The following is a 12419-nucleotide window of genomic DNA, read 5'->3' as shown; positions in this document are numbered from 1 at the left end:
AGAACTGAAAGCAGGGTCTTGAAGAGGTATGCGCACATCCACGTTCACAGTAGCGCGATTCATAATAGTCAAGATTGGAAGTGTTCCAAATGTCCATCAACAGATGAATGGATTAACAAACGTGGTGTGTATATCTAAATACCATCACATGGCACAACGTGGATAGACCTTGAGGACATTAAGCTAAGTGAAATAAGCCAGCCATCAAAAGACAAATACTGCTGACTCAACTTATATACCGTATCTAAAGTAGTCAAATTCTTATAAATAGAAAGTAAAATGGTGGTTACCAGGGGCTGGGATGAGGAGGAAAAAGGGAATTGTTTAATGGGTAAAGAGTTTCAGATATCCTGTATGAGAAAATTTTGGAGATATGTTCACAACAATGTGAATGTACTTAATGCCACTTAATTGCAATGATAATTTGTTAATTTAATTAACTTAATGATGTTAAGATGATAAATTTTATGTTTACTACAATAATTTTTAAAGAAGGAATGAGATACAGATACATGTTACAACATGGATAAACTTTGAAAATATTATGCTACGTGGAAAACACCAGTAATAAAAGACCACATATTATACAATCCCATTATGTGAATGTTCAGAATAGGTAAACCTATAGAGATAGAAGTAGTTTACTGGTTGCTTAAGACTGGATGGTGGACTAGGGAGATAGGAGGAGGATGATAGCTAAAGACAGTGGAGATTCTTTTTGAAGTGATAATATGTTCTAAAACTGACGTGGTGATGGCTATACATATCTGTGAATAAACTAAAAACCTTTGAACTATATAATTTATGTGGGTGAATTATATGGTATGTGAATAGTATTTCAATAAAGCTGTTATTTTTTAAAGGGCAAGAATAAGAGACTTTTAAAAGAAGAATATTTCTGTCATTTTAACATATATAATTATATTAGAAGAGTCAAGAAAAGTCATATTTGAAGTACACATATACCATCTGGTCTTTATAGATCTTTGAAATATCTTAGAAAGAAAAATTAAACATTTCCTCTGGAAAGAAAGAACAGCTTCATGCTTAAGGTTATCAGCATAAATCTAATGACAGAAAATCGGCCAATTTTTATTTTGTACTCATGCTTAATATAAGGAATTCTATTTTTAAGGTAAATTAGATCTCTATTAGATTAGTTCTGCTTTTGGGGTTGATATCAAGTTAACTTACCAGCAGCATTTAAGTCTCTTCAAAGAGAAAAACAGGTATTAGCCCAAGTTTCTTTTTTCCCTAAAGGCCTAAGGCAAGGGAAAGGATTTGATGAGAAATATGCAATTGATTGGAAAATGGTAAGGGCTTCCAGTTAGCAGCAAATATAACAGAACTGAAGGATAAATGTAAATACACACCAGCAAGTATATCAATATCTATCAGTAGGATTCACGGATAAGGCAGTGACTAGCTCTTTCAAGCAGTCAATATTAGATTTCATTCAACGTCTCACCAGATGATTGATTTGGGAACTTACAGAGTATGTAGCAGTGCTGCAAAATACTTTATTACTTGGAGGTGTCTCTCTTGCTTACATTTAAATACTGTCATGGATCTTAAACCATCTCTTCTCTTTGCCCATAGGTGGAGCCGAAGTACTATTGTTGATAAACGTTGGGCGTGTGGTTTCAGAAAAGCAGCAGGCAGCAGTAGACTAGATATTAATAATATGACTGGTTAGGCACTCACGAAGACCCCTTGTGTGGGGGAGTTATTTTTACAGTTACACAATTGAGTAAAATTAACTCACTTAGAAAAAAATCAGACCTATAACGCTGGCTAAATCATCCCTATGTTACAAACAGGTAGACTAAGCTTCCTATTTCATACCTTCTTCTATGAATATTATTATATATTTTCACATACATACTTTTCTCTTTTAAAAACTATTATAAATGTATCTCATTTTAGGTCAGAAACAGGGAGAAGTATGTCTGCTGTGATCAGTATTCTAAGAAGGATACTTCACTGCCTTAAACTGAGTTCAGTAAAACTTAAAGATTCCATCTCTAGAACTGCTTAAGTCTTTTTGGAAATACAAAGAACTCAGGTCAGAAATGCCAAAGTCTTTGGTTATAAAGTCTTAAAAAAAAAAACCCTAGAGCTTGTAAAATAATGCTCCTAAGAAAGCAGAAGCCTTTCTATTCAAACCTTAGTTTTTTCACTGTTAACTGAAAGACATTAGGGATAACAGGGAATTCTAGAATATTTTAATCTGCTTTACAGCAGCTAGTACTGCACTAAGTATGAATTTATAATGTATTCACATCATGTATTTTATAAGCAAAGATGAATCATAAGCGGTAGTGTGACAAATATTATCTCCACTGGTATTTCTCTTCCAAGAAACCAAAGGAAAGTATGTTTAATTAGCAGAGCACTTGCTCCTTAAAGGTCTTGCTTGCAGACAGGAGTTGAAAATAGTAGATATAATAAAGGACAGCTCAGAGACAGAAGAAAATTCACCTGTAGTCAAAACACATTAAAATAAACAGTAAACTTTGCATATACATGCACTTCTAGGTTCTTATTTTAGAAGGATAATTTTCATACTGATTTGAGACATACTCTGCTGTAATTAAAAATTACAAGACGCTTAACTCTTTGGAAGAAAAGTTATGACCAACCTAGACAGCATATTAAAAAGCAGAGACATAACTTTGCCAACAAAGGTCTGTCTACTCAAGGCTATGGTTTTTCCAGTAGTCATATATGGATGTGAGAGTTGGACTATAAAGAAAGCTGAGCACCAAAGAATTGATGCTTTTGAACTGTGGTGTTGGAGAAGACTCTTGAGAGTCCATTGGACTGCAAGGAGTTCCAACCAGTCCATCCTAAAGGAAATCAGTCTTGAATATTCACTGGAAGGACTGATGTTGAAGCTGAAATTCCAATACTTTGGCCACCTGATGTGACAAACTGACTCATTTGAAAAGACTCTGATGCTGGGAAAGATTGAGGGTGGGAGGAGAAGGGGACGACAGAGGATGAGATGGTTGGATGGCATCACTGACTCAATGGACATGAGTTTGAGTAAACTCTGGGAGCTGGTGATGGACAGGGAGGCTTGGCAAGCTGCAGTCCATGCGGTTGCAAAGAATTGGACACGACTGAGTGAACTGAACTGAAATAAACTACTGTAATGGAATGAACAGCGGACTAGGAGTAAAGAATCTTAGGTTCTAGCTGTTTTTAATCATAACAGATTTTCTAAGAACATTATTAACCTCTTTGGTCCTAAATTTCTTTGCCTTTAAAGTAAGAAAGACTACTTGATCTCCAAATCACTTTCTTTTTGTAAAATTATAAGTATTTCATATATTATACTGTTAACATTCCTGTGTTAAATCTGTAACACAGATTTACCCTATGTATATGACCTTGAGAGCATCACTTCCAAGCACTTCTGTATACATGATTTATTCTTAGTTTTCTTGGATTCTTGCTGAACCTTCACAGAGATATAATAAGTAATTTTAGAGATCTCACAGTGGCAAATGGCCTCAAAGATTCATGGATTCTGGATCTCTCTTAGGAAATGTGCACATCTCTCAATAGGCTTCTATAATTGTAGGTGTCAGTGTATTTGCAGAGGCAAAATATTTGGAATCCCCATCCACATACTTTTCCTATTTAGTGATTGATAGATGAAATTGGATAGTTAGAGGTGCATTCAGCTGAAATCAGAATGAACCAAGAAGGTTTGTCCATTAAAATGCAAACATCCCTGGAAAAGATAACAGCTACAGTGAGAATGAGTTTCTAATCTTTTTCTGGGGAGAAATCTCTTATCTTCAGTAAGAGAATTATAGGCCATATCTGACTCACAATTCAATTTATAGTGATTCACATTTAGATCACTCAACTTTTTATATGCATGTTGTTTATTAGAGCATTTATAACAGAGAATGATCAAATATGCCAGTCATTTCTATTATAAAACACATGAACAAAGTGCTGTGGGGACGTGGAGGAAGAAAATTTAACTCAGCTGGTGAAAGGGAGGAATGGACACCAGGAATGCCTTCATGGAGGAGAGCTTCTTAAAACTTACTCTTAAAAAACATGTACTGGGGAAATGGGGAGATGTTGGCCAAAGGGTTCAAACTTTCAATTATAAGATGAATAAGATCTGGGGATCTCACATAAAGCATGGTTAATAATGCTGTATTGTATACTTGAAATTTGCTCAAAGAGTAAATCTTAAGCATTCTTACCATACACACTCATACACAGTCGGTAACTATAAGGTGATGAATGTATTGATTAGCTTGATTGTGGTAATTATTTCACAACGTATATGTATATGTATATTCAACACAGTTGAATACCCTAAAGACATACACTTTTAACTTACTAATTATGCCTCAATTAAGTCAGACCAAAAAAAAAAAAAGAGTACATAGTGACCGAGCAGAGAAATAGGATAAAACTGTCATAAGCAAAAGACAGTAGAGACAATGGCTTAGAGATAAGAGCATAAGAGGTAAGGAACAGCATGGCAAGTTCTGATGAGAAGGAACTGAAAAAGTAGGAAGAAACTAGATTACAAAGGGCCTTATATGACATATCAAGGAGTTCTGAATTTTATCTGGAGTTGTGCGGAATACTACTGAAGAGCTATATGCAGGAATGTTAATATTAAACTCGCCATTTGAACAGATTACTTTGGAATCAAATTGGAAAATGGATGGGAAGATGCTAATTGGGGAAGCGAAGGTTGTTAGAATAATCCGGGAAGCTAATAATATAGACCTAAATTAAAATGAGAGAAGTGGGAATGGCAAATAAAGGATAGATTCAAGAGGACGTAGAGGAAATGAGTATTGTAGTGGTAAAGAAAATAAGTTTAGTAACAGTGATGTTAAATTTAGTAGCAGCAGGTATCCATCTGTTGTATGAGTTTGGAGCTCAGGCAAGGTCTGAGGAAAGATATAGATTTAGCAATCACTTAATAGGTGGTACTTGAAACAACTGGTATATGTTAGGTTATCTGAAATACTGTGTAAGATTTGAAAAGGGCCAGAGTCAAGCTGAAAAGAAAGTTCATATTCAAGGAATTGACAAAGGAAGGCAAGCTTACGAAACAGCCAGTACAGGAAACAAGTGCCACGTTGCGTATCTGTCTGTCTCCTGCACTACACAGTGAGAGCCATAGGGTGGGGTTTCATCTTATACATCTTGGCATACCTGGACTTAACACAGGGCCTGGTATTTAGCAGATTTTTAATAGATACTTGCTGAATAAATTATATTTCTATATATGGTACTGTTTTCTAAACACCTAACTAAAGTGCCTAGGAGGATTAATTATAATGCTCTTTTGCATTAAAAACCAAGTGTGATCCAGCTCAAAGGCTGAATGCAAACCTAACTATTATTTCTCATCATCATGGGTGGAAACACTTGACAAGAGTTAACCATGCATGAAGAGGTTTGCTTACTTATAAGTGACAACTGATTTGATGAACAAATGAAGGAGAAACAAACATATGACAGGAAAAGAGAATCCATCTGACAGTATTTTTTTTCCCTAGAGGAGAAATAGAAACGGCCATTTCCAGTTCTGTTTTTTTCCTTAAAAGTCCTGGAATTTCTGTCTAAATGTGACCTGGCATCACAGTGAGATTCTTTTAAGGACTGATAAGAGAAACTACCCTGATATTACAAGAGGCCAGGTATGGTTAACTTATTTTTATATAGTGTAAAGCACTGTTAAATTTTTTCCAACTTAATTTTACATTCATATTTTCTGAAGATGTCTTAGTACTGACTGACATAAAAATATCTAAGTATCTGCATATAATAACAGAAAGAAACCATTTCATTAAAATTGATTTCTGAAATCACACAGTTAATTTCTAATTCCCCACTTTAGTTTTACTATCTTTACTTCCTTTAATGAGGAATAAAACAGAACAAAAGAATAGGTTTAAACCTAATGACATACATGTCTAAAAGGATGTAAGTCAAAGAAGTAGGGCAGGTGTAAATTAAAGCAATTTTTGCCTAAGCAGGGCCAGAGACCAAAGAGCTAGCATTTGGCATTTAATATTTCACTGGCTTTAGGCCTTTTAACATAATTTTATCTACTATTATTTTCTATACTTTAATATTGGCAGAAGAGCATTATCATGTAGAAAGAGAAGAACGTTGAGTTTTTTCTTTTTTCTCTTTTGGCTGCGCCACACAACTTACAAGACCTTAGCTCCCTGGCAGGGACTGAGCCTGCGTCACCTGAGTGAAAGTGCTGAGCACTAGCCACTGAACTGCCAGGGAATTCCCAAGAATGTTAAGTCTTGAGTCTTAATTCCTTTTCTGCTGTTTTGAGTTTTCTTGTAGAAAAATTAGAGTGCTTGTATAGATGTTCTCTAATATCACTGAAATTTGACTATTTTACAATCTATGAATAAAGTCATTTATTTGTAAAATCAATACTTCTGCATTGTTTTTATTTGTACCACAAAAACAATTTAGAAACTACATCTTATTCAGACTGAACCTGAACTGGATTTTTAGAAAGGGAAGTAGCTGGTTAAAAACTGGAAACACTGAGGAATACTACCTTTCCATTATCTTTCCACAAGCTGGTCTCAATGTGCTACTAAACTAAGAGCAGAAAATGAGAGGATAGATGAAGCAGAAAAACTGAGATCAGACTGGCTGCTCAGTGATCCACAGATAATTAATGTAGTATTTACATTTGGAAACATGATTTTCACAAATGAAAATCATTACCAGACACATTAGTTATCTCTCACTTCTATCAGAAAGGACATAAGGCAGACCGTAGTCAACTATTCTCCTCACTCAGTGCTGACAGCCCTCTCTTGAGAATATTGATATTTTGACGAATAGGAGAAACACAGTTGAATTTTTCCTTTTTTTAATGTAAAGGAAGATTTATGAGTATTTTATTCTGTATACTGTTAGATTGATCTTAGAGTTGAATAGAAATAAGAAGTGAAAAGAAAGATGGTAATAACTGTGATAAATGGTTAATAACATTTCTTTTTCAGGAAAACTGTGTATTAGTGTTAGAGTAATCTTGTTTGGAAAAGAATGAAAATAAAAGGCAATGGGCAAATATAACAGTACCTCGGTAGTTGATGATTTCTGTCCCAAGCACCGGAGTCATCTCCAGGACTGTGATAAAGGCTTTGTCCATAGATGTTAGAGGAAAAGGAGACATGCGGTGTCTTCTAGCCACCTTGGTGATATCGACAGCACTGTGACCTAAACAGGAAGACAAGTAACTAAGAATGTGATGCTGAAACCTGATTAAAAAGTGGGAATGGCTTATAAACAACAGTAATTCTCAGTCTTCATTTCATATGTCCAGAAATGAAGATTACAGGGGGAAAATTTTTCTACTGCTCCCCAAATATAGCCTGCTTTGGCAGAACATTAAATTGTTAGTAATTTTATATCATGTAGCAAAAGCTAGTGAAGTTTAATGATGATACTGGCTAATTCTTTCTCAGTGCTTACTACGTGTCATGGCACTAATCTAATTAAGCTTCACAACAACCTAAAGGGAGGTATCATTATTATCCTTATTTACAGATGAGGAAAATGAAGTTTACATATTTTGGCCTAAATCACAAAGACAGAAAACAAAGAGCTAGGATTCAAACCTAGGTAGCCATGCTTTAGAGTCCATGTCCTTAGTTAGTATACTGAACTTTTAATACTCAATGAGCCAGTTAGTGAAAAGAAATATACAAGCTTAAATTTATTTAGAATTTCATAGGAAATTCTCTTTCTTCTAAAAAAAGTCATAGAAAAATATTAGTTATGTACTCCCAATGTAGCTCTATCTAGCATCATGGCATCAACATTACACATATACCAAAACTTCTAATTTCATATCTTCAACCCCAACCTCCACCTTCACCTCTAGGTCTATGTGCCACCCAAACAGTTGGAGGGTAAGAGTATCTCTACAAATGTATACGTCATCAAACATGCACCTGACTGTGTGACAGGCAACTCAAACCTTGCATGTTCAAAATCAAACTTTTGATTCCCCATCCTCCTAACCTACCTATACGATGTCTTATTCTCTTGCAATTCCCATCTCAGTAAATAGAAACTCCATTCATTAAGTTATTAATCCAAAACCTTCGTGACATCATTGATCTTTCTATTATTACCAGAACCATATCTAAACTACCATTAAAATGTCTCTAAATCCCATCATTACTCAACATCTCTATAATTACTACAATAGTTGGAACCATCATTTATTTCCTGGGAAACTGAATAGGGTCCTAACTGGTCGCCCTGTTTCTATCCTTGTCCCATTATAATTTATTCTCCACACAGCAGTTACAATAGTCCTTTTAAACTGTAAGGTGAATTGTATTCGTCTCTGCTCACAACCCTCTGATGACTTTCCAATTCACTCAGAGTAAAGTCTTTGCAATGGTCTACAAAGCCCAACATATAATACACTATTCTCCTATCATTTCACCATTGTTCAATGTGCTCTAGGCATACTGGTTCCTCGCCTGAGAAAGACAAATATGTTTCTCTTCAGGGTCTGTATACTTGCCGTTTCCTCTACTTGGACATTCTTCCCCAGATATTATGGTTCCATTCATCCCTCATTTCTTTCAGGTCTTTGCTAAAATATCACTTCATCAGAGGCCTTTGCTAGACATCCTATAAAGAATATTACCTACTATCACTTTTTATTCTCTTTACCTATTTTATTTTTCTTTGTGAAAAAAAAAAAAACATATACATACATGTATGGATATTCACATCTATATACTTATATAACCTTCTAATGTCAGCTTCATGACAGCAGCAACTTTGTCTTTTTTAGTCAGTGTTGTTATCCTCAATACCTGGAACTGTATCTGGTACATAGTAGACAATAGTTTTTGAATTAATAAATGTATCATTTAATGACAGAAAGGGACTTCTTAGAGTACAATATCTTCATGCATAAGTATACCTGGCCTTTTCTTTGAAATCTTAAAAGCCTACAGCTCAAAGGGTTAATATAAAAGGAGTAACTGCAAACACTGCTGCTTGGCTATCCTAACTAATATCCACAATTCACTTCTTCTGCAGCTGCCTTTCACCTAAGACTGGCCATATAATATGTTTATGGCCACCTAAGTTCTGGCCAGCAAGATGTAGGAAGTAGTCCCTGGGGGCAGGCTTCCTACTACAAATAAAAAGATAAAGAGGTAAAACTTTAAGAGGAGAACATGACTAGCTACTAGGAGGTGCTATAGTCATTTTCAACTAAGAGACTAGAACCCCATAGAGTAAGTATGGGAAACAAGGAAAGGAAAAGATCCGGAATCCCTGATGACAGTGTTGAGCTACTGTACAAACCCTGGACTGCCTGCCTCCAGGCTTTTGATATGTTAAGACAAATAAGCTCCTATTTCTTAAGGGGGCCACAGAGGATGAGACAGCTGGATGGCATCACAGACTTAACGGACATGAGTTTGAGCAAATTCTGGGACATAGTGAAGGAGAGGGAAGGCTGGCATGCTGCAGTTCATGGGGTCACAAAGAGTTGGAAACGACTGAGTGACTGAACAACAATGACTGTATATCTCCCTCAGAAGTCTGTAAGTTCCTGGTCACTGTAATTTATTTAATTTAGTCCTCCCATTCCACCTCCAGAGGCTACTTCAGACATATTCACTGAACTTACAGGTACTGTCCCATACTTTTCATTCTAAGACAAATGACATTGTCATAAGTAGTCAAAGAAAAGACATACAATGTATTTATACTTATTTCTCATCCATGGGCAATCATGAAATTACAAAATTTTTAAACCTTAAGGACCTTAGAGATTATTTAGTGCTAAATATGAAAAAAATTTCTACTTCAAGGTGAACACTTAGAGAAGGATTTTGTGTGATTCATCATTTACCTGTAATTGAACTGTAAATTTATTCACAACTTTCACTGAAGTCCTTTTTTTGTCATTAAATATCATCAATACATATTGTCACAACCAGTACAATTGAAAAGCATGATAGATGCTTCTGCATTTTATTCAGATTTATAGATCTCAGATCTGGTCTTTTCTAAGATATTCTTTACTCTCTTTATGGTGAAAATTATGTATAATCTTATAAAAGCTTTTTTTTTTTTTTTAAAGTTTGGTTTCTGAGGGGAAAATTACACTTTTTAACTGTACAGAGGCTATTCGTTGAATGTGCTTTGTAATGGAATTTTTCTTATTAGAAACCGAGTTTGATTATCAGTGATACACACATCCATTCAACAAATATTAACTGAGTGTATTTTATGAGCTAGGCACAGTTATGTACTCAGTCTACACAGACTAAGATACAACCTGCAATGAAGAACGTTTCAGTTCAACAGAAAGGAAAGGTATGTAAGTAAATAAAAAATAAAGGCAGGAGGATATTAAACCACCTGATTGTCCTCTAGAGGTTGGTATTTTTTTTTAAATTAAAAACTGCATACCAATTTCCATCAACCTGGAAAAATATTTCCTGTCTTTATAATAATTTTGTACTTGCTTTTATTTTTCTTATGGCATGTACCATTTTCCACCTTATGGTATAGACATTGAAGTATTTGCCCTGCCTATGTTAGCCTATAATAAACTCCCTGAAGGCAGAACCTGTATCTCATTAATCTGTGCATCTTTTGCCACTTTTAGAGTTATGCTTTCCTTATAGTAGATACTGAATAAATACTTGAGGTATGAATGAATGGGGCTTCCTTAGTGGCTCAGTAAAGAATCTTCCTGCAGTGCACAAGACCCAGGTTCGATCCCTGGGTTGGGAAGATCCCTTGGAGAAGGGAATGGTTACCCACTCCAGTATTCTTGCTTAGATAATTCCATGGACAGAGGAGCCTGGTGGGCTACAGTCCTTGGGGCTGCAAAGAGTTGGACATGACTGAGCATCTAACACTTTTAATGAATGAATAACACATCCTCAAACAAAGTCTAAAGTTGGGAAGGGAGAAACAAAGTGTTGCTTCCTTTTCTGCCCTGTGCTTCTCTAAGACCTTCTGTATTTGTCAATTCTCTTTCACAAAGTGATTGTGTCACTAGATACATAATCCAAACTTTGATGCTAATGAGTTAACACTTGCCCCTCACTAAACTGTTTGCGTGTCATCAGAGCAGACTTCTTGATAAAATAACTGAAAAAAAAGTCTCAAAGGAGACTTTAATTCTCTGGCACATCAGCAAGTGTGTGCATGTGTTCTCAGCAAGTGTTTACTGAGCAACTTCTATATGCCAAGAGGCTTCTTCCCACTCAAGACCCACCCAAGATCACACAGTGGAAATAATCAGCTACTTCACCAGTAAAGAAGGGCTAACTTGGTTGTATAAATATGAGAAAAGTAGTATTTGTGGCATACTGTCTACATACAGAAAAAAAATTAATGAAGTAAGTAATAGTTGTGCTTTTAAAATTTGAAGTGTGGTTAATTTACAATGTTTTGTTAGTTTCAAGTATACAGCAAAGAATATATATACGTGTGTGTGTGTGCATGTGTGTGTGTGTGTATATGTATATATATATATGTTCTTTTTAAGATTCTTTCCCATTATAGGTTATTACAAGATACTGAGGATAGCTCCCTGTGTTATACAGCAGATCCTTGTAAAAACTACCTATTTTATATATAGTGTGTGTATATGTTAGTCCCAAACTTCCAATTTAGTTCTGCCTCAACTATTCCTTTTAGTAACCATAAATTTGTTTTCTATGACTGTGACGGAAAAGGCAATGGCACCCTACTCCAGTACTCTTGCTTGGAAAATCCCATGGACGGAGGAGCCTGTTAGGCTGCAATCCATGGGGTCGCTAAGAGCTGGACACGACGGAGCAACTTCACTTCACTTTTCACTTTCATGCATTGGAGAAGGAAATGGCAACCCACTCCAGTGTTCTTGCCTGGAGAATCCCAGGGACAGGGGAGCCTGGTGGGCTGCCGTCTATGGGGTCGCACAGAGTCAGACACGACTGAAGCGACTTAGCATTAGCATAGCATAGCATGACTGTGAATCTATTTCTGTTTTGTAAATAAGTTCATTTGTATTAATATTTATACAAAGTTCATTTGTATTAGATTCCAGAAATAAATGATATCATATGATATTTGTTTTTTCTGGATTACTTCACTTAGTATAATCATCTTTAGGTCAATCCATGTTGCTGCAAATGGGATTTCATTCTTTTTTATAGCTGAGTAGTATTTGATTGTAATACACACACACACACACACACACACACACACACCCCATCTTTATCCATTTCTATGTAGATGGACATTTAGATTGCTTTCATGTCTTGGCTATTGTAAATAATGCTGCAATGAACATTGGGATGCATGTATCTTTTTGAATTAAGAGTTTTGTCCAGCTATATGCACAGCTG

General features: G+C 35.6%; 1 protein-coding gene across 10 annotated transcripts in view; it reads right to left on the bottom strand.

The window, feature by feature from the left end:
* Positions 1-12419, bottom strand: part of GPHN (gephyrin) — a 538290-nt gene that overhangs the window by 100185 nt on the left and 425686 nt on the right. For all 10 annotated transcript variants that reach the window (XM_027552205.1, XM_027552200.1, XM_027552202.1 and 7 more), the window contains one exon: positions 7114-7251. In XM_027552205.1, the coding sequence (XP_027408006.1) occupies positions 7114-7251 (138 nt within the window). The remainder of the gene's footprint in view (positions 1-7113; positions 7252-12419) is intronic.

Source organism: Bos indicus x Bos taurus, chromosome 10, assembly GCF_003369695.1.
Source record: "Bos indicus x Bos taurus breed Angus x Brahman F1 hybrid chromosome 10, Bos_hybrid_MaternalHap_v2.0, whole genome shotgun sequence".
Taxonomy (NCBI): domain Eukaryota; kingdom Metazoa; phylum Chordata; class Mammalia; order Artiodactyla; family Bovidae; genus Bos; species Bos indicus x Bos taurus.
Note: the sequence above shows the minus strand (reverse complement) of the source record. Positions and strands in the feature narration are given on the sequence as shown.